Genomic DNA, 18586 nt, shown 5'->3' on the forward strand with positions numbered 1-18586 from the left:
AAGGGAACTGTATTCCCTTCTAGCAATTCCTTCCCTTTGTTTGTCACCACTACGTTAACTACCTACACAACTCTAGTGCAAAAATTTTATGAACAGCGGTGATTAACGCTATTTCTCTTATGGACTTTTACTCAGCTTACATGAAACCTCATTTATCGGTGAGCAAGACTATGATATTTTATTTTATTACAAGATATATAATATGTTTTAAAGTAATTTCTCCATAGTGTTTCTACAGATCAAATATTAAAAAGAAATCATGGCTTGAAGCTCGAGAATTTTGTAGACAAATTGGAGGGGATCTGGTCACCATTAACAGTAAAGAAGAGATGCCATTACTAATAAGAGCAATGTAGTGAGTATCTGCTGTATGTTTATCTTCGCAGATTTAAGAGACCTATTACAAATGCTCTTAGATAATTTCTGACACACATGGATTCCTCAAAAGCCAAAAAACCTGTGATACTTTGAAATTTTTTAACTGTTTCATGAAACAAACTGTTGTTTATATCCAGGAAATGAAAAAAACAAAACAAAACAAAAAAACCCAACAGTATAATGATTACTAGATATAATTTAGAAATACATGAAATTGTGTGCTGGGGGGTATTTTTAGTAAGGTAGAAAACCTGAACAATATATTTACTTTTGACTCTTTAAGTAGACAATGCTGAGACAATTTTCTGAATCTGTGAAGGCCTTTCCTAAGAAAACAGAACATAGAGGAAATACAGGATCAATAGTACTAATAAGTCTGATAAATAAGCCATTGCCACTGAGACATAGAAATGTTAGATATTTCGATGAAGAACATAGGCATCTGTATGCCCTTCACCAAATGTAATAAGGTAATTATTACAACTTCACTGCACTTTGCAATGTGCTCTAGAAAGTTTAATGATGTGTTTCTGGATGTTTTTTGTGTTGATGTTTTACACACTGCTCTGCCTTGTGATTTCTGGCAGTGCCACTCGCTGTAGTTTTCAAAGAGTTTGGCTTGGTATATTCTCCTTGAATCCAGATGAAGGATTTGCCTGGAGCGATGGCTCTCCAGTGAGTATTTTAATTTTTCATCAAATTTGTTTAAGATTTTTGGGGGTTTGTACATGTAGTTTTTGGGTTTTTACTGTTATCCTTATCAAAGAAAACACTAATCCTGCAAACATTTACGTGGTTGTTAACCTTTATTATCATGAGTAAAATCATGGCCACACATTTGAATACATAGTAATCATTTGTATCTCATCGTTATCTGTAGCTTTCTGCACAGCATTCCAACATATTTTCTTTTCCAATAATATAATATGAACACATAATATCATGACATCCCAAATGCGTCATTCTGGATCTTGTATCCTGTCTCTGGCAGTGGCCAGGAGGTTCTGAAGAGCTAATCAAACAGCAAGCATATTTCCCAGTATACTCCTGCATCCCCCAGCAAGTGATGTCTCAGAGCTGAGATCTGTAGCCTTTTTTATTTCCGTGAATTTATCTAATCATCTCTTGAGCCCACATAAATATCCACAGATGTGTGAAATGTTCCTGCAGGCTTCCACAGCTTATTACTCTCCCTTTACTCCTACTCTCTATTGCCTGTTTTTAACCCAAGCAAGGACCTTTCCTCTTATTCAGTTACACATTAGTTTCCGTAAAAGTTTTGGGAAGTGATCTTATAAAGAACTTTTTGAAAATCCCAAGTGCGTTACATCAAATGGTTCTTCCTTCCCATCTGGATGTTAGTTTCTTCAGCAGTAACTCCCCTAGGTTTGCAGGACATGACTTCCCTCCCAAAAGCCACACTCCCATCCTCATTAACCACAGGGAAGGGAATGCTGAATGGATGCACGATGTGGTCACTGCCACTGGACAGCTGTTGCACGATGTAATTTTGAACCAGGTCACAGCTGATGAAGTGAAAACTACCTTGTCTGCACATGATTAGCATGAGTGGAATGGGGGTGAAGTTCATAGCTGGGTGAAGTTCATTGGAAACAGTCCATTTGCCTGTTTGTATTCTGGCTGTGTCTAGAGCTTGAGGCACAAAGAGGAAAAGCCCTCCATGGCAAGACAGCCTGATCTCGTCATCACTGACATCATTGCACCACTGTAAAAGTTCTTGTACCTATTGCTTTCCCTATATTTGCACCTCTTTTTAGTGAGAGACAGAATCTTTCAGATGAAACCAGTTTGTTTCTGTTTGCTAATGGAGAGTACAACATCTCTTTCAATAGATGGAACGAGTAACAGAGATGATTTCTTCTACAGGTTAGGTACACAAACTGGGATGATAGTCCAAGAAATTCAGGAGGACGCAAGTTCTGTGGTGTACTCAACGGTGGGACTTACTCTAATCGATGGTTTCTTTCGGTCTGTGAAGTACAGCTTGACTGGGTTTGTCAAATAGAAAAAGGTAGATTTATTCTTCTCTTTAAGCAAGCAGCTTAAATAACTTTATAAGTAGTTGCTTTCTAATATAAGTTGCTGGAGAAAGACACAAAATTTTGAAGAACTACTTTTCACAAATGGAGGTCAAGAACAGTAAGTAACATAATATAGGCCAGGATTTTTCAGTGATGGATGATGAGAATACATAAATTGATTTCTTCATGTCAATTAGGATGTATAAATAATCCATGTGTTTGCAATTCATAGATTGCAAACCTTTGGAATACTAAGAAGTTTTTGCTTGTATTTTTGTAATGTAGGAAGTAAGGAGTTACGTATTTCTTACATTGCTGTTTTTTACACTGACACAGATAACTTAAAAACCAAATACAGTGTGTTTGTACATTAAAGATTTAGTGGTGCTCCAAGTTCTCCCTTAACAATATTCAGGATTCAACTGCTTTTGGAAAAGCAATAGTTCAAAGCAGTGGCATTTCTTTTTCTATCAGAACCAGAAATAACTCACAATCGGTATATATAGTCATATTTCCTTTTGCTTATGAATATTTTGGACTATGAATTTTTGGATAGAGCTAAAGTAAATCTAGTGGAAATTTTTTTCCTCTTGATAAGAAGACCCCTCTGGAGGATTATGGAATGTATACTGATGGATCAGTAAAGGGGCTGTAGAACCAAAGTTTAAAGTGTTTCATATAAATCTACTGTGACTTACAGACTGGAAGAGTAACTTTCCCTTACGTCGCACAGAAATGTGATCTGGCCGAAGGTCTGACTTTGCTGATGTGAAGCACAGCTTATGATACAAAATTTTAGGTAGATGACCATGCGTATTGCATAATGTGTAGCTGAAATGTGTGGTTAAGCTGCTTTCTAGTCAATGGCAAAGGAATGCAGAATCCTCCTCTGTTCCTCACTCTGCTCCTTGCAGTCAGTCACAAGCTACAACATGAAACATGCTATGGAGATGTGTCATGCCTTCTATTCTCTCGTTTTGCAGGAGTACCATTAAAATCTGAACCAACCAACACGTATGGTAGGGTTTTGCATACATTTATTCATATTGTGCATTATTTGTTATCAAAATCTTTATTCTAAACTGAGCTTTTGTGTTCTACAGATACAGAATTTAAGGCTACCTTATTTATCTTCCAGCATATAAAACCACTGTGGATGGATGGGTTATATATGAAGACAAGCTATACTACATCAGCAAAGAACATTCCTCCATGGAAAAAGCCCAAGAGTTTTGCAGGATGAATTCTGCAGACCTTGCTGTTGTTAATAGTAATAGTGAGAGAAGGTTCCTACAGAGAGTGCTGAAAGAAAACGTAAGAATCGTTATAGACAGCTTAAAGTAGAAATGCTTTTGACAATCTGCTTGCAAAATTTTAATTGTCTCAGAAGTAGAGTCATCAGCATTTTCACTAATGAAATCCTCCTGAGATGAGATCTATGAAATTGCCCTCAGACATGCCCTTTGGTCCCATGGGATTTGGTCTCTCCTGCTCTGCACCAGCTGTGCTGAGGTGGTGAATCAGGCCAGTGGGAAGAGTGATGTGGGATGCTGCCAGCTGTGCCAGCTTGGGAAGTTGCTGGTGTGAGAGGGAGACTTGTCTGCATTAAGGTGTCCCTGCTCGCTGCGGGGCGGTTGGACTAGATGACCTTTAAAGGTCCCTTCCAATCCAAAGTATTCTGTGAGTCTATGGTTAGACAGTGCTACAGTCCTGAAGGGAGAATGAAAGTCATGTACCAGTTTCTGACTCAAGACCTGCTTCTCTCCTACCCCATCTTAAGGGTCCCCAGTGTTGCAGGACTCACCTCTGATGCTCCAGATACAAACCTGGCTTTTACACCTGAGTGTGTAAACGCATCACTGTGCTGAACTGTAAGCCCATGCTTTACTGCTGTCGACTCCAGTGATTGCTCTGTGAACCTAATCAATGGCACATCCATTTCTGCTTGTTTTACTTCAATTATATGTATTTTTTTAAATTAAAATAATATGTTTCTGTTTCAGGAGGAATCCTGGAGTCAGTCAAGAGGATACTTCATTGGTCTAAAAGTGAGCCTTGATAAAAAGTTTAGGTAAGACAAGATTATCAGTGCAACTCAACATGTAGAAATACAGTATTTTATGCAGCTGGAAGTACTCAATGTGTTGTTTTCAAGGACCGAAGGCAGTTCCATATAATGAGTACAAAGCAGAATGGAGTCGTCCTAGAATATTTTAAAATCCAATAGTTTTGCCCCCCAAAAAACAGGAAAAGAACATTTTTTCTGGAGTAAACACTTATCCAAAGAAAGGCTTGGCAGCTGTGCTCTCCATACACACTTTCTGAAGTTTCTTTCAAGATGTGCTCCATAAATTGGAGTGATACTTTCCTATGCTGGATTTTATACCTATAAACACACACACACTTAAAATATGCTTCATACCATAAAGATTAGCTTTCTTATGCTCTTTATCTATATATCATATCTTCAGAGATGTCCTTCAGAATTAGGAAGATGTGGACAATGAATACAAATGCTGTTTCTGACAGAGATTTTTAAGGTAGCCTCTGCAAACTCTGTTCCAATAGAAAAGTCAGCAGAAATTTACAGTGCAGTAAAATTAACAAGTATGGTAAAAAGACCACCACACAAACTCGGAAACTGAAGTAAAAGATACTGAAGAGCATGGTACTGACACTGCCTACCTTCCCATCTGCTAGTTAGTTCACATCTGGGAGGTGAAAGACCATGCTTCTAACCTTGACCTGCAACAGATTTAGAGGAGATTTGAATTTAATCTTTCTATTTTAATGCCACTGTTGAGTGTCTGTAAATCACTATCCTTGGAAAAGGCAGAAGAGGAGTGGGGAGAGATAAGTTAGTAGTGACTGAGTCAACGCATGATTCTAACTTCCTGATTTTAGGACACAAATTAGGGAGATAGGGCATTGCTTGGGTCCAGTGAGCACCTCCTTTGATTAGATCAAGTGTATCACATAAGCAAGAGAGAGATGAGGGAGTTGAACTTGTTTCCCACTTTAGGCTGAGTGACCTAAATTCTGAAATATTGATTAAAATGTTAAGGTGACAACCTCTTCTTCCTCCAATAATAATGTATTAAAGTAAAAAGCATGTAAGCATAAAGAAAAAAAGCCCATTCTGATACTTCAGAAAGGGTGGTTTTAAAGCTGACAGGATGTCCATTAGTTTCCAGAGACAAGACTTAATAAAAATAACCTATGGAGATATTTCTCTTCAGGGTAAAAATCCACAGAAAAGTATTTTTGTCCTTGTTTGCATCTATGAAAACATCAGGAATGCTCAGATTGAGAAGCATAGTATTAAATAGGTGACAAAATGAAATCAGTTAAGATAAATAAAACTTTTAATATTCTTCTCTGTATTACATGTTGTGGCTAACTGAAAATAGTTTTTGTTATTAAATAATGTCTGATCACTCCTGCCTGTCAATGGAAAATACACCTGGTGTTTCCTTTTTCTATTTTGCAACCAGTAATATATTACATAAATTTCTTCAAATTAGAATAATCAGGTAAGGAGAGGAAAATCTGTAGCAGTCCTTCCAGTTTTAGCCATTTCCCATTAATGCTCATGGAAGTTCTTAATTGTGAGATGTTGATTAGGATTCTGATCTCACAGCTGAAGTGTATTAATCAATAATTCTTTGTATATTTTTTCTTTAAGATGGGTAGATGGGACTCCAGTAACCTATGTGGCCTGGGCTCCTAATGAACCCAACTCTGCAAATAATGAGGAAAATTGTGTGGTAATGTTGTCAGAGCAAGGTATGTAACAAGGCTAAACTATTAGATTTTACTTGCCTCTGCTTGGATTATAACTGATGCTGTCAAACTTCTGCTGTCAGCTGTCACACAGTCCTTTTATGGCTGTTTTCTGCAGTTCCTTTCCAGTGACAAGCCAACAAGATGCAATAACTGGTGTAACCACCAGTCATGGAAGAGACTATGTCCTTAGAATGGGAAGATTTCAGTACCATGTGTAATTTAATGCACATCTCTCTGTCTGGATTTGTAATATTGATATAGCACGTTTTTACAGGGCTTTTCACTACTTCTCTGAGTTAAAAGTTGAGTGGGATCTGTCTTTGCTCCTGTGAACTCAAGAAAACATTTATGACAGCCACAGGAAATAGCAAGGTTGAAGGTACAAGCCAATGAGGAGAGGAGAGAGGCAAATACATCTAATGACCTAAGACTGTCTACATGCTTATAAGTAATCTTAAATGTAAATATCTCGCAAATCCTAGAGTTATTTTTTCCTCTTGGTTGTATTTCAGTCAGTTAGCTGAGGCTAATAGGAATTCAGTAATATATGTATAAGGAAATCAATCTCTCAATTTATGTTTTATAAAGAATTCACTCAGCAAACCCATCTGAAATTCTGCCTTTATATGAAGACACCAAGAACAAGATTCACTTTTCTAAACATAGGCATCTGGTCTGACTGAGATGCATCCCTCCTTCTTTATCTGTTGATCCAGAAAGGGGCAGCTATCCCACTGGTCCTTGCTGTATCTACTGGCTCTGCATAGATGGCTCAGCATTTCTGAGCTTATCTCAGATGATGCTAGAGGTTTACATGTGGGCAACTGAACTGGGACCATAAGGGAAGCATTACCCTTGAGTTGACAACAAAATGTAGTTAATGTGAGCTAGACCTCTGAAGTCTCATTGCGGTCAAACGGAGATCTCACCCACACAGCCAGTGCTGCCTGAAGAGCATCTCAGTTTACCCTAGCGCAGTATTCAGTTGCCTGCATTGTAGGCGACTGTAGCCACCTGAGATGTCCTGGAGTTAGCCCACCTGACTGCAAGTTTCCCACAGAAACAGTGCCATATCTGTCAGCTCCCTGCAGGTACCTTGCATAGCCTCTCAAACGGTGCCAAGCACCTCTGCTTCGACAAATGAATCCTGCCCTAGCTCTCTATTGACTATAACAGTAGCTTAGAAACCTAATATATATCTTGACAACTGAAATGAGGTATTTTAATCTGCAAACTGAATCTCTAGATAACATTATAGTAACTTGAGATGTCGGTGCCCAGGAGATGGTACGTATTTCTTAATGTATATTTGGCCACTATATCGTGCCCTTAGATTGATCCAGTATTTGCCATCTATCTCATCCATTTCTGATCCATTTTCTTTTCAAATTTGCATGCTGGTATATTTCCCCTGCTGCTTGCAGTGTGATGATGCCACAGCTTAAATAAATCATAAACAGGTATGCAGACTGTGGGGAGCCCTGGATGAAGAGCAGAATGGTCAGACAGTTCAAATTAAGCACAAGGGACTGGAGTTGTGCTACTATTAGAGCTTCAACTGGCTCATTCAAAACTGCCATGGTTACTTTGCCTTCAGATCAAGCTGCAGCCTGAAATATAAAATAGAGAACATTGTGTTCTGCTAAAAAAGAGAAAAAGTTAATTTTTTTTCTAGTGCTCTTTCTCCCGTAATTCTTCTACTAAGACTCTTTGCTGGAGAGGGGTGGGGAGGGCAGAGAAAATAGAATGAAATTAATTGATGACTAGAGCATTTCTTCCGAGTCACTGGACCTTTCTTCCCAGTCTTCCATTCTTTTTTTCAGTTGCTACACGGTAGCCCAGTAACTAACAGTGCTGAGTAGCTGAAGTCCATAAACATCTTCTATTTGTAAAAAATAATGGAGTGTATAAATATAGTGCATGGCTCTTCTATTCACTTTTAGTCTGAACAGTAGAGATTAGCCTCTTACTAACTCAAAATAAGAAGTGATAAATTGTTGTTACAAATATTATAACATCTTGACTTCCTTATTAAATCTAATTATTTTTAGGCTTGTGGAATGATGTAAACTGTGGCTCCTCCAATAAAATTGTATGTGAAAAACATAACAGTTCTATTAATTCAACGTTTGCTTCTCCATTGCATCCTGGAGGATGTCCAGAAAGTTGGCTTTTCTTTAACAACAAGGTATGTCAACAAGCGTCTTCAGTAAATTGTGTAGAGCAGTGGAATTGGAAAAAAAGAACTTAAAAAAATACATTTTTTATGATTATAAAGTAAATCTGGAGAGTAATTACCCAGTCAGAACACACTGGCTGGATGACGGTGCTTTTTTGGAGGTGACTGTAGACATTTATCTTTGCAGAGAAATACAGTAAACATAGATGTATGATGAATAAATTTCAGAGAACATAGTTTGCGTAGGCTTAAAATACACTGATTCTGTTTAAGAAAACCCCTCCTCTTCCTCCTCCTTTTCCTGACCTGTTTCACATATATATGTTAGAAACTGAAATTTGTAACGTTGAATCTTGAAAAAAAACAGCCTTCAGGTGGAATGATTTAGAGAGAATGTACCTGAGCAATCCCTTTGGCTTCTACATGGTCCCCAAAATGTGAGTTCAGAAATATGATGCCAAACCACAATTGTTTTGAGTATAGTTTTACGCTCAGACATGGTCTGAATGTCCTCATGGCTGTAACAGAAAAATTTGTACCAATCTGAGCTGAAGCTCCATTTGCCAAAGGTTGTTTTGTCTACTTTATATGCACTGCACTTGTATTGCATCCTCAGAATGTTAGGTCAATGTGTCAAAGGATACTTCATACACTTTGGTGGGATGAACAGTTGTAACCACAGTCCTTGGAAGCAGAGCAAGGCACAGTAGAGGTCATTCCCTGCAGCTGTGTCACCCAAAGCCACATTTTCTTGGCTTTAAATGATCCCTCTGTTATTGCAGGAAGCAGGCAGATGAAAATGTGAAGAGGGGTTATGTATTTGATATTATTACAATCAGTTCAGATGATACTAGACGCCTGTATTACACTTTGTGCAATGAGAGGGGCTAAGTATTTACATGGGTAGACATACATACTTGCCACTCTTGAGCTCTCTCACTTATTCTAGCCCCGATTTCTTTTTCTGGAAAAATGTACATCCTATATCTAATTGATATTAGTCATATACAACAGTACCCACCTTTGCTAGTTTCAATGAATTGCTTGCTTTTTTTTCCCAGTGTTTCAAAATACTTGCTTCCAACATAACAAGGAAGCTCACGTGGCACGCTGCACGAGATGCTTGTATTGGTTTGGGAGGAAACCTCGCTACCGTACCAAATGAACAAGTCCAAGGTACATATATAAGCTCTGTTGAAAGAAAAAACTATTATCTCTCACTAGAGAAACTGCTGTACTCTCCAAAGTAGATTATGGGATTATCTGATGAAAACTGCTTGTTAACCAGGTCAGTTTATGCTTCATTTTAACTCCAAAATGTGAAAAAAGTAGCTAAATTATTGCATATAAGAAATAAAGTATGTGTTTCTAGTTCTTTCAGTTTTCATGAAACTTCCAGCCTGTGTTGAGTGTGGTTGCACAGATCTCTCAAACTGACAGATATATGTATTTTCTGTCTCACTGGCAAAATTATTTGCTGGAACACTACATGTGCATAAACAGTGGGGAAGGGGATATTTCCTAATTTGCTCCAGAGCTTTCTTTCTGACTATTTTTTCAACCTTAATGCTTGTGTAACATATGTTTCTACAGGTGCTTATCTAAACAGCCAAAGGCAGATGTTCTCTCTGGGGGGAAATGTTATCCTTTTAATACGGCCCCAGTTCTGGGCTTTTGCACATTTTTCCTGTTTTGGGTAAGCCATGTTGATCTTTCCTTAACAAGAAACATTTTTTTCCCTCCAGCTTTCCTCTTCTATCAATTAAAGGATGCCACAACTCCTGTTTGGATTGGGATGAATGATATCAATGAAGAGTCCACATTTCTTTGGACAGATGGAAGCACTGTTTCCTACACCAACTGGGTTAATGGTGCGCCAGAACAGAAACAAAGCTACTTTGACTATTATGACTTTGAAAGGTTGACAGACATCACGGTGGAGGTACAGGAGATTTAAGTAACCTGTATATCTTAGGCAGCTAGATGATTTTCCTAAAAGGGAAGTTACAGCAGCAATAACAAGACGCTAAAACAAGCCCTTTTGTAAGCAGAATGGGGTTTAGCAAATCACCTGATAACGATTCCAAAATCACCAGAAATGTTTGGCAGAGGTTCTGAAGAAGAGGGACCTTGTGCTTTCCATCTGACCTGCTACAAAAAAACAGTTCTGTAAAACAAGCCCAGAGAGGCACATATTATATCAGCCCCTGCCCCCAACTGCATTACCATAAATATTAAAGTTGCAACACCAAACATAAAAAAGTTATGATAAACCAAAATTAAGGTTGTTGGTGCAACATTAATTTGTCCATCTGTATGTCCCATTCCTGGCTACTGTGTTCCCATACTGCTTTACTTGTTTCTAATGGAACAAAATGATATCTTCAATAAAAGGGCTATTTCTCTGCTGAAAACCTCCTTTCAAAAGCAGGTAAACATGTAGTTTTTGAGGACACGACAAGCAGCTAGGCACCAGAGATTTTTCACATCTACCATCAATCAACTTGCTTTTGACTAAAATGTGTTTGAATCAGCGTAAGAGAGAAACTCAGATGAAATGCTGAAAAGATGGTCATGACCAGTCTTGAAATCAGGGGAGCCATGAAGAAAATCTTGAAGCAATTAAACATAAGGAAGTAAAGGGAAAATTTGGTTGTTACTAAAGATATCTGATAGTGATAACATGAAAATGACCACAAACAACTGGTAAAGAGTACCTGCTTTCTGCAAGATAGTCTGCTTCAGTTAAGATAAATTCAGAGTAGTGCTTTTAATAATAGTTCTTGTGTTGTTTTTCTCATTGATGGAAATGTTTTGAAGCAGTTCTACATATTGTAAATCAGAACTGAGAAGACATATTATAGGTACCCTAGTCATTTCTGTAGTCACTAAAGGATTCTTAATTAAACTGGAAAGATTATTTTTTATAGACCTTTCTTTCAGACCTTGCCTGCCACCACTGGAAGCCCAGTTCAAATTTAGGGGGTCACTAATAAACAGTGCAGAAACCTAGGAAATTTGAACTAATTACACAGGTGCTCAATGAGCCCCTCTCCTCTCCCTCTCCTCTCCCTCTCCTCTCCCTCTCCTCTCCCTCTCCTCTCCCTCTCCTCTCCCTCAGACTTGCACTAGGAGTGTAGGAGCTTCAGCCCACCACCTCCTGATTGCCTTTTGTAATGGCTGCATATCTGCCCCTCTCCTACAGACAGATTGTGTCTTCATTGTGAAGTCAGATGGGAAATGGAGAGATGATAGCTGTGACAACGAGAGAGGCTATATATGCCAGATGAATTCACGTGAGTTCTGTTTAACACAGTGTCCTAAACAGAAGTATCTCAGATAAGCTGAATATATAAACTGATGTGATTTCTTTCAGCTTCGAGTCCCATTCAGAGTCCCTCAGGCTTTCAGAGCTCCACCAGTCTTAAGGCTGTACTATTTTTAAAGTACAATTTGTTCCACAGAAATTGCTGGAGAGGAACCACTACCTTAACTGGGGTTTTGTACCTAAATCATGAATAGTACTAGAGAATAAGAAGTGGAAATGGATTTCTTCTCAGTGAAATATAAGACTTTTAGGCATCCTCTTTAAGTGCAGTGTAAAACCACGCTCTTGCAGTGATCTCCCCATACTCCTGGCTGTCTCTGAGCAGAGCATTTAGTCCTCTCTTAACATTTCTACTGAATGCCATATAATGTCTATTAAAATGTACAGCCTCTTGGCTGTGTCCTTTTTGTAGAAGAATATTGATTTGTTTTACACCAAAATGAGTAATGAATGTCGACTCTTCTGCTGTAGAACTTGTAATTATGCAAATCCTTGCTGCCCAGCCATATAATGGGAGTAGAGAAGGCAAAGCACAGCTAACAAAACAGTTTTGCCTCACCTTTATTACAGCTTTAGTCAAAATTATTCCCCCTCCTTCAGTCAGCTCCTGCAGCCTGTTCACTCTCAGAAAGCCCTCTCCCTGCACAGCAAACAAACTGCTTAATCCCAGTTACAGCTTTTCTGGATATGTTTACAATCTCAAGGGTGGAAATATATGCTGCCTGACTCAAATGTGCAGGCAAGGTTCAGGCAGCCCTTACAGACAGGCTAATGACTTTGAGTCAACAGCAAGTGGTGATCAATTAACATCAAATATCAAAGTCTCAGGTTGTGACAACAGGGTACAACAGTAAATTCCTTAAATGTCTAGCCCTAAGTCCTCTCAATCAGTAATCTGAAATAGGTGTATACTCAGACATCCAGGTTTAGTCAGAATATCTTAAAGCACAGGAACTCAAATACCCAATTTATGAGTCTTAGTCTGCACTAGTCAGGCCTCTAGCAACAATACTCTCCAATTCAAGGCATCCAGGATTTCACTCTGCTTTGTGCATTAGCAGATTGGTTCATGTTTTACAAGAAGTTTGGGGTCTTTTTTTGGTTTTTTTTTTTGTTTGGGGTTTTGTTTTGTTGGGGTGTTTTTTCCATTAACAAATTGTTCATGAGCTTAAATAAAGACTTTGACTTACTGTTAATACTGGATTTTTTTGACCTATTTTTTAAATAACTTTCACGCTAGAGATGAGTGGTGTGTTGTAAATTCATGTGTTCAGTTTTTCCTCCATAGTTACCACACAGTCTGAAGTACCAACAACAAATCCATCCTCTGGCTTTGTCCGTTATGGTGACAGTAGCTATTCAATCATCTCATCTGAAATGCAATGGGAAGAGGCCAGAAAAAACTGTCAAGACAAATCTGCAGAACTTGCCAGCATTTCAGATGCCTACATTCATTCATTCCTGTGGATCCAGATGTTGAAATATGAAAAACCTGTGTGGGTTGGTCTTAACAGCAATATGGTAAGTGCTGGACAGATGGGAGCTGCAGGTGCTTGGGGAGCTTTCCTCCTCTTTATGGACCCGCTGGATGCCCAATTTATAACAGTGCCGAAACAACTGTACTCTGAATGGCTCTACTGTGTATATGCATAGATTTCTAGTGGTCCTGTTAGAGGTAGTCAAAGACTTTCGTGTACCAAATGGAGTTAAGAGTCACAGAAAAGTTTAAGTGGGAAGCAGTAGATGAGAGTAGGAAGCTCTAGAAATGGTAAAAGAAATAAAGGCGCGGACTGAGAGTCACAAGACAGGATGTGCAGCTATCATGAAGCAACCGATAGCTGTTCTGAAAGTCTGACTCCCGGCTACATAGACAGCTACCTATAACTATTATTATATTAATAAAAGTTATTATGAGTATTAGAGAGATGTTTTAAGATCACTTTGACTGTTTCATGTCAAGAAATCTGTACTTACCAAATAGCTCCCACTTTTAATTTAAATAAACCAGAGCAGGGGGAAATGAATTCTCTGTAATTGCTTCTCTTCACATGGGATTTACTAAATGACCCAAGATGAGCTCACCTGAGTTTCTTGCTGTGTTGTAGAAGTTTGTGTTACTTCAGAAAAACCCTTCTAAAAAAAATGCACTGTTGAACACTGTTCACATATAGTTCTTGTGTAACTCAGAGCACCCAGTGACATTGCTTAGAACAGTGAAGAGTGTTTAAAAAAACAGAGAAGCACGGGGATTTTTTTTTTTTTTTAAACCCAAATAGACACAGGACACTATATTTATGTGTCAGAGCTTTTTATGTAAAAATCTCTGTTACCAGAACTTCTATGTTTTCAGACTGGCAGCTATTACAAATGGACTGATAACTGGAAAACCAGGTTCACGAAATGGGCAGCAGGAGAACCAAAGGAGAAAAATGCTTGTGTCTACTTAGATCTTGACGGTACTTGGAAAACAGCATCCTGCAATGAAAGCTACTTTTCAGTTTGTAAGACATCAGATGGTAAGCAAATGAATGGAATAATTTTATAATAATAATTTTAAGACACACTGCTAATTCCATTAGTCTGCCTAATCCTAGAGACTTTGCTCTGGCTTGGGCTAACACCCTCAGAGGGGGAGGCTTCCGGATTCCATCTACCTCCCTGCAGAATTTGGAGGTTTGCTGTTGGAAGATATATGAATGTCCATGAAAGCCTCTCGTGCAAACAGATATGGCTGCTCTGCTTTCACGGTAGTCATAACTGTTTGCATAAGATGAAACTTTGTCTTCAAGGTGTTTCGCTCTTTCTGAGATGTGAGCATAAATCACACTTGAGATTGTGTGTAGCATAAGTAAGTGCTGGGAACGTGCACTGACAGCGTGGACTGCAGCAACTGGGTAAGTTCACACACAGGTGTCACTGAGACAAAATACAGGCAAGAGTTTCATTCCCATTTGCTATTGCCAGAGCTAAAGCAGTTCTGATGTAGATGTAAAAGCCTTGGGAATGTGAAGGACACTTTAACTCTTTGTAGAGGTATGCAGAAGCATGTCTGCTTGTGTATTTTGTAGAATTGCGTTGTTTTCCCTCCTTGAGCTTTTAATGCTACAATCACAGAATCGCAAAGGTTGGAAAGGACCTTCAAGATCATCAAGTCCAACCATTAACCCAACACCACCATGCCCCCTAAACCATGTCCTGAAGCACGACATTCACACGTTTTTTGAACACTTCCAGAGATGGTGACTCCACCACCTTCCTGGGCAGCCTGTTCCAATGCCTGACCACCCTCTTGGTGAAGAAATTTTTCCTAATATCCAATCTAAACCTCCCCTGGTGCAACTTGAGGCCATTTCCTCTCGTCCTATCACTAGTTACTTGGGAGGAGAGGCCAACACCCACCTCATCACAACCCCCTTTCAGGTAGTTGTAGAGAGCGATAAGGTCTCCCCTCAACATCCTCTTCTCCAGACTGAACAACCCCAGTTCCCTCAGCTGCTCCTCATAAGACTTGTGCTCCAGACCCCTCACCAGCTTTGCTTCCCTTCTCTGGACACACTCGAGCACCTCAAGGTCCTTCTTGTAGTGAGGGGCCCGAAACTGAACACAGTATTCAAGCTGCGGCCTCACCAGTGCCGAGTACAGGGGCACGATCACTTCCCTACTCCTGCTGGCCACACTATTCCTGATACAGGCCAGGACACTGTTGGCCTTCTTGGTCACCTGGGCACACTGCCAGCTCATGTTCAGCTGGCTGTCAACCAGCACCCCGAGGTCCTTTTCCACTGGGCAGCTCTCCAGCCACTCCCCGCCAAGCCTGTAGCGTTGCATGGGGTTGTTGTGGCCCAAGTGCAGGACCTGGAACTTGGCCTTACTAAACCTCGTACACTTGACCTCTGCCCATCGATCCAGCCTGTCCAGATCCCTCTGCAGAGCCCTCCTGCCCTCCAGCAGATCAACACTCCCACCCAGCTTGGTGTCATCTGCAAACTTATTGAGGGAGCACTTGATCACTATACAAAATATAGTCTGTTCTCGATGTGAGGTTCAAGATATATCTTGCCACTTGAAGGTGGCTCCGAGTTAAACCTTCCAGCTGAACATTTGGTCTGCATATGCAGTGCAAGAACCACAGGCCAATAGAAGTGAATTGAAGTTGCACATGCAACTAGTTTGGCAGAGCCATGTTGCATTGATGGCTCCTTTGTATAAGGTGACAGCATACAGCGGCCAAGCAGCCATACAATATGGGACCGTGGTATCAATGATTCATTAGCCTACAACAGCCTTCTGTGTTCTGAGAATGCAGATTGAAGATCTGTATCAACCCTCAGGGTTTGCTTTCCTCACAGTACTGCCAAGGCAGTTAGTTAGATGCTGCGGGATGTGATTTGTTTCCTTGTCCTAACAAATGTGATTGGAGAAATAAGATGTTTCACAGTCTTTACTGCCTGGCTCTCCCCCTTGTCTGGGCTGGGGGCCAGAATAGAAGTCCAGATAGTTAAAGCTGGGTGAGAGAAATGCCACACTATTTACACACATATCCTACCTCATAGGTTATTCATAATGCAATACCAATTTCATACCATATGGCTTCTTTAGGTATAGCTCCTACTGACCCAGCTCAGCTGCCTGGAGACTGCCCTGAAACAGCCGAACTCCGAGCTTGGATCCCTTACCACGGCCACTGCTACTACCTGGAAGCATCAGCTGGGACAAGCTGGGCACTGGCCTCCCTTGAGTGTGCTCAGTTAGGTGAGAGCCTTCACTATCAACTGATGAGATTTGTACAAAAGTTTATACAAAACTCACATAAAAATGTAAAAACGTTGATTTAAAAAAAAAAATCATTAGAAATTATTTACCCACAAAGCTATTTGAAATCTGGCACAATGAAAATAAACTGATGCAAGCGATTTTGGGCAGCCCCCTCTCCTCCCGGGGGCTGCAGCTGCCCAGGTGCAGAGCTCCCCAGCAGCTCCTGGCTTCTGGGGCACCATCCTGGGGGCAGGGGTGGGGGGTATGGCCACTAAACACCTCCAGGGCTCTGTCCTCCAGCAGGAGGGAGGGAAGCAATAGGGAAGCCAACAGAGTAGCGTGCATAATACTTCCAAAAGTTACTTTTGCACAGACTTGAAAGAGGAGGTCATTCCAGTAGCTGCTCACATAGGCTAGGGTTATTTTCTTGCTAATGCTTTTCAGGTGCTACCTTGGTTTCGGTAGAAAACATGGATGAATCTGACTTTCTGATCCATACAATACAACCACTTGGAAAGAAAGTAGGAGGCTTCTGGATAGGACTTTACCAAAATGTGGATGGTAATGTCTTACTTTCAATATTTAATTTTAAAATGCTTTGCTAATATGAGAAAATTGAGAATAACTGCATTTAAAAAAAAATTACAGCATCTATTTTTACCTTTTTAATGTATAACAGCAATATATATAAAGTTAATGGCAATAGGATGGCCTTTGTTATTCACTATGTCATCTAGGAAGTCACCTGAGCTGGCAGATAATTTACACTAATGAAATGAAGTGAACACTGTGGAGAAGCTGGCTCCAGCTGCACTGCATAGAATGCTTCAAGACAAAGTAACAACCTTATAATTCAGGTATGATCCAGGAGGAAAAGAAATTTTCTGCCTTTCTGATACAATCTTCAAATTTTAGTCAGCAGATTTGTTCTGAATTGTGCCTTGCCCAGGACGTCTCAGCCAGGTTGTTGACTTAAGTCCTCCCATTGTGATAAATGGGCTGAATTCTTTGGCTGACTTTCAGATCAAGTTGCTCACTACCACCCTGGAAATGCTAGAAAAATCTCAGACCCAGAATGTGAGTTAAAATCAACCCAATAGTGAAAAAGTGTAAAATTATCACAATAATTGTTGGAAGCTATCTATGTCTCCACAAAGCAAGCTGAGATGCTATTAGCATCATAACTGTTTCAGTATACTTTCCTGTAAAAACAATGTTGCTTGACATGGTGACTTGACCTGTCATTGACAAGGACCAACCTTTTTCCTAAATGAGATAACTGTAAAAATGAAATAGCTATCAAAATATGGATGATACAGGTGTGCTTTTGTAAATTTGGTTAATAACTGTATAATTATCTATCTAGATCTCCCTTCCTCCATCTCCCTCTTTCCGTGTCTCTCATTCCCTGCTGGCTCGCTCTATGTAACGTATGTTGTGTTGATCTATGATCTACTTCATGGTGGCCAGTGGCCAAGTGTCCATGGATGCATCCTGGATCCAGCAACAAACAGCACGACTGTGGATCCTCCCAAAGCACCAAACAGTGACTGCCTGTGTGTTCATAACTACCTATCGGAGGGTGCTACTGGAAAATTGCTCATTTTGTCCAGTATCACTCTAATACACAAAAGCTGGTGAAAAGCAGGAAGCAATGTCCTATGAGGAGCGACTAAGGATTTTGGGCTTGTCTAGTTTGGAGAAAAGGAGGCTGAGGGGCAACCTCATGGCTCTCTACAGCTTCCTGAGGTGGGGAAGTGGAGAGGGAGGTGCTGAGCTCTTCTCCCTGGTATCCAGTGATAGGACACATGGGAATGGTTCAAAGCTGCACCAGGGGAGGTTTAGACTGGACGTTAGGCAGCATTTCTTTACCGAGAGAGTGGTCAAACACTGGAACAGGCTTCCTAGAGAGGTGGTCGATGCCCCAAGCCTGGCAGTGTTTGAGGCATTTGGACAATGCCCTTAATATCATGCTTCAACTTTTGGTCAGCCCTGAATTGGTCAGGCAGTTGGACTAGATGATCATTGTAGGTCCTTTCCAACTGAAATATTCCATTCCATTCCAATCCATTCCAATCCAATCCAAGGTGCTCCATATACTTATGTCACAGGTCTTCC

At 40.1% G+C, this 18586-nt stretch overlaps 1 protein-coding gene across 1 annotated transcript in view; it reads left to right on the forward strand.

Annotated features, from left to right (window-relative positions):
* Nucleotides 1-18586, forward strand: part of LOC309417138 (macrophage mannose receptor 1-like) — a gene marked incomplete at both ends in the record, with an annotated part of 37487 nt that overhangs the window by 15120 nt on the left and 3781 nt on the right. Inside the window, 15 exons of the mRNA XM_082014584.1 lie at nt 228-355; nt 966-1053; nt 2266-2410; nt 3404-3439; nt 3559-3734; nt 4424-4491; nt 6106-6206; nt 8258-8394; nt 9447-9561; nt 10131-10327; nt 11591-11681; nt 13002-13234; nt 14064-14229; nt 16313-16465; nt 16913-17029. Of these exons, the coding sequence (XP_081870710.1) occupies nt 228-355; nt 966-1053; nt 2266-2410; nt 3404-3439; nt 3559-3734; nt 4424-4491; nt 6106-6206; nt 8258-8394; nt 9447-9561; nt 10131-10327; nt 11591-11681; nt 13002-13234; nt 14064-14229; nt 16313-16465; nt 16913-17029 (1951 nt within the window). The remainder of the gene's footprint in view (nt 1-227; nt 356-965; nt 1054-2265; nt 2411-3403; nt 3440-3558; nt 3735-4423; nt 4492-6105; nt 6207-8257; nt 8395-9446; nt 9562-10130; nt 10328-11590; nt 11682-13001; nt 13235-14063; nt 14230-16312; nt 16466-16912; nt 17030-18586) is intronic.

The sequence above is a fragment of the Phaethon aethereus genome, assembly GCF_964289735.1.
Source record: "Phaethon aethereus genome assembly, chromosome: 2".
NCBI classification, from domain to species: Eukaryota; Metazoa; Chordata; class Aves; order Phaethontiformes; family Phaethontidae; genus Phaethon; species Phaethon aethereus.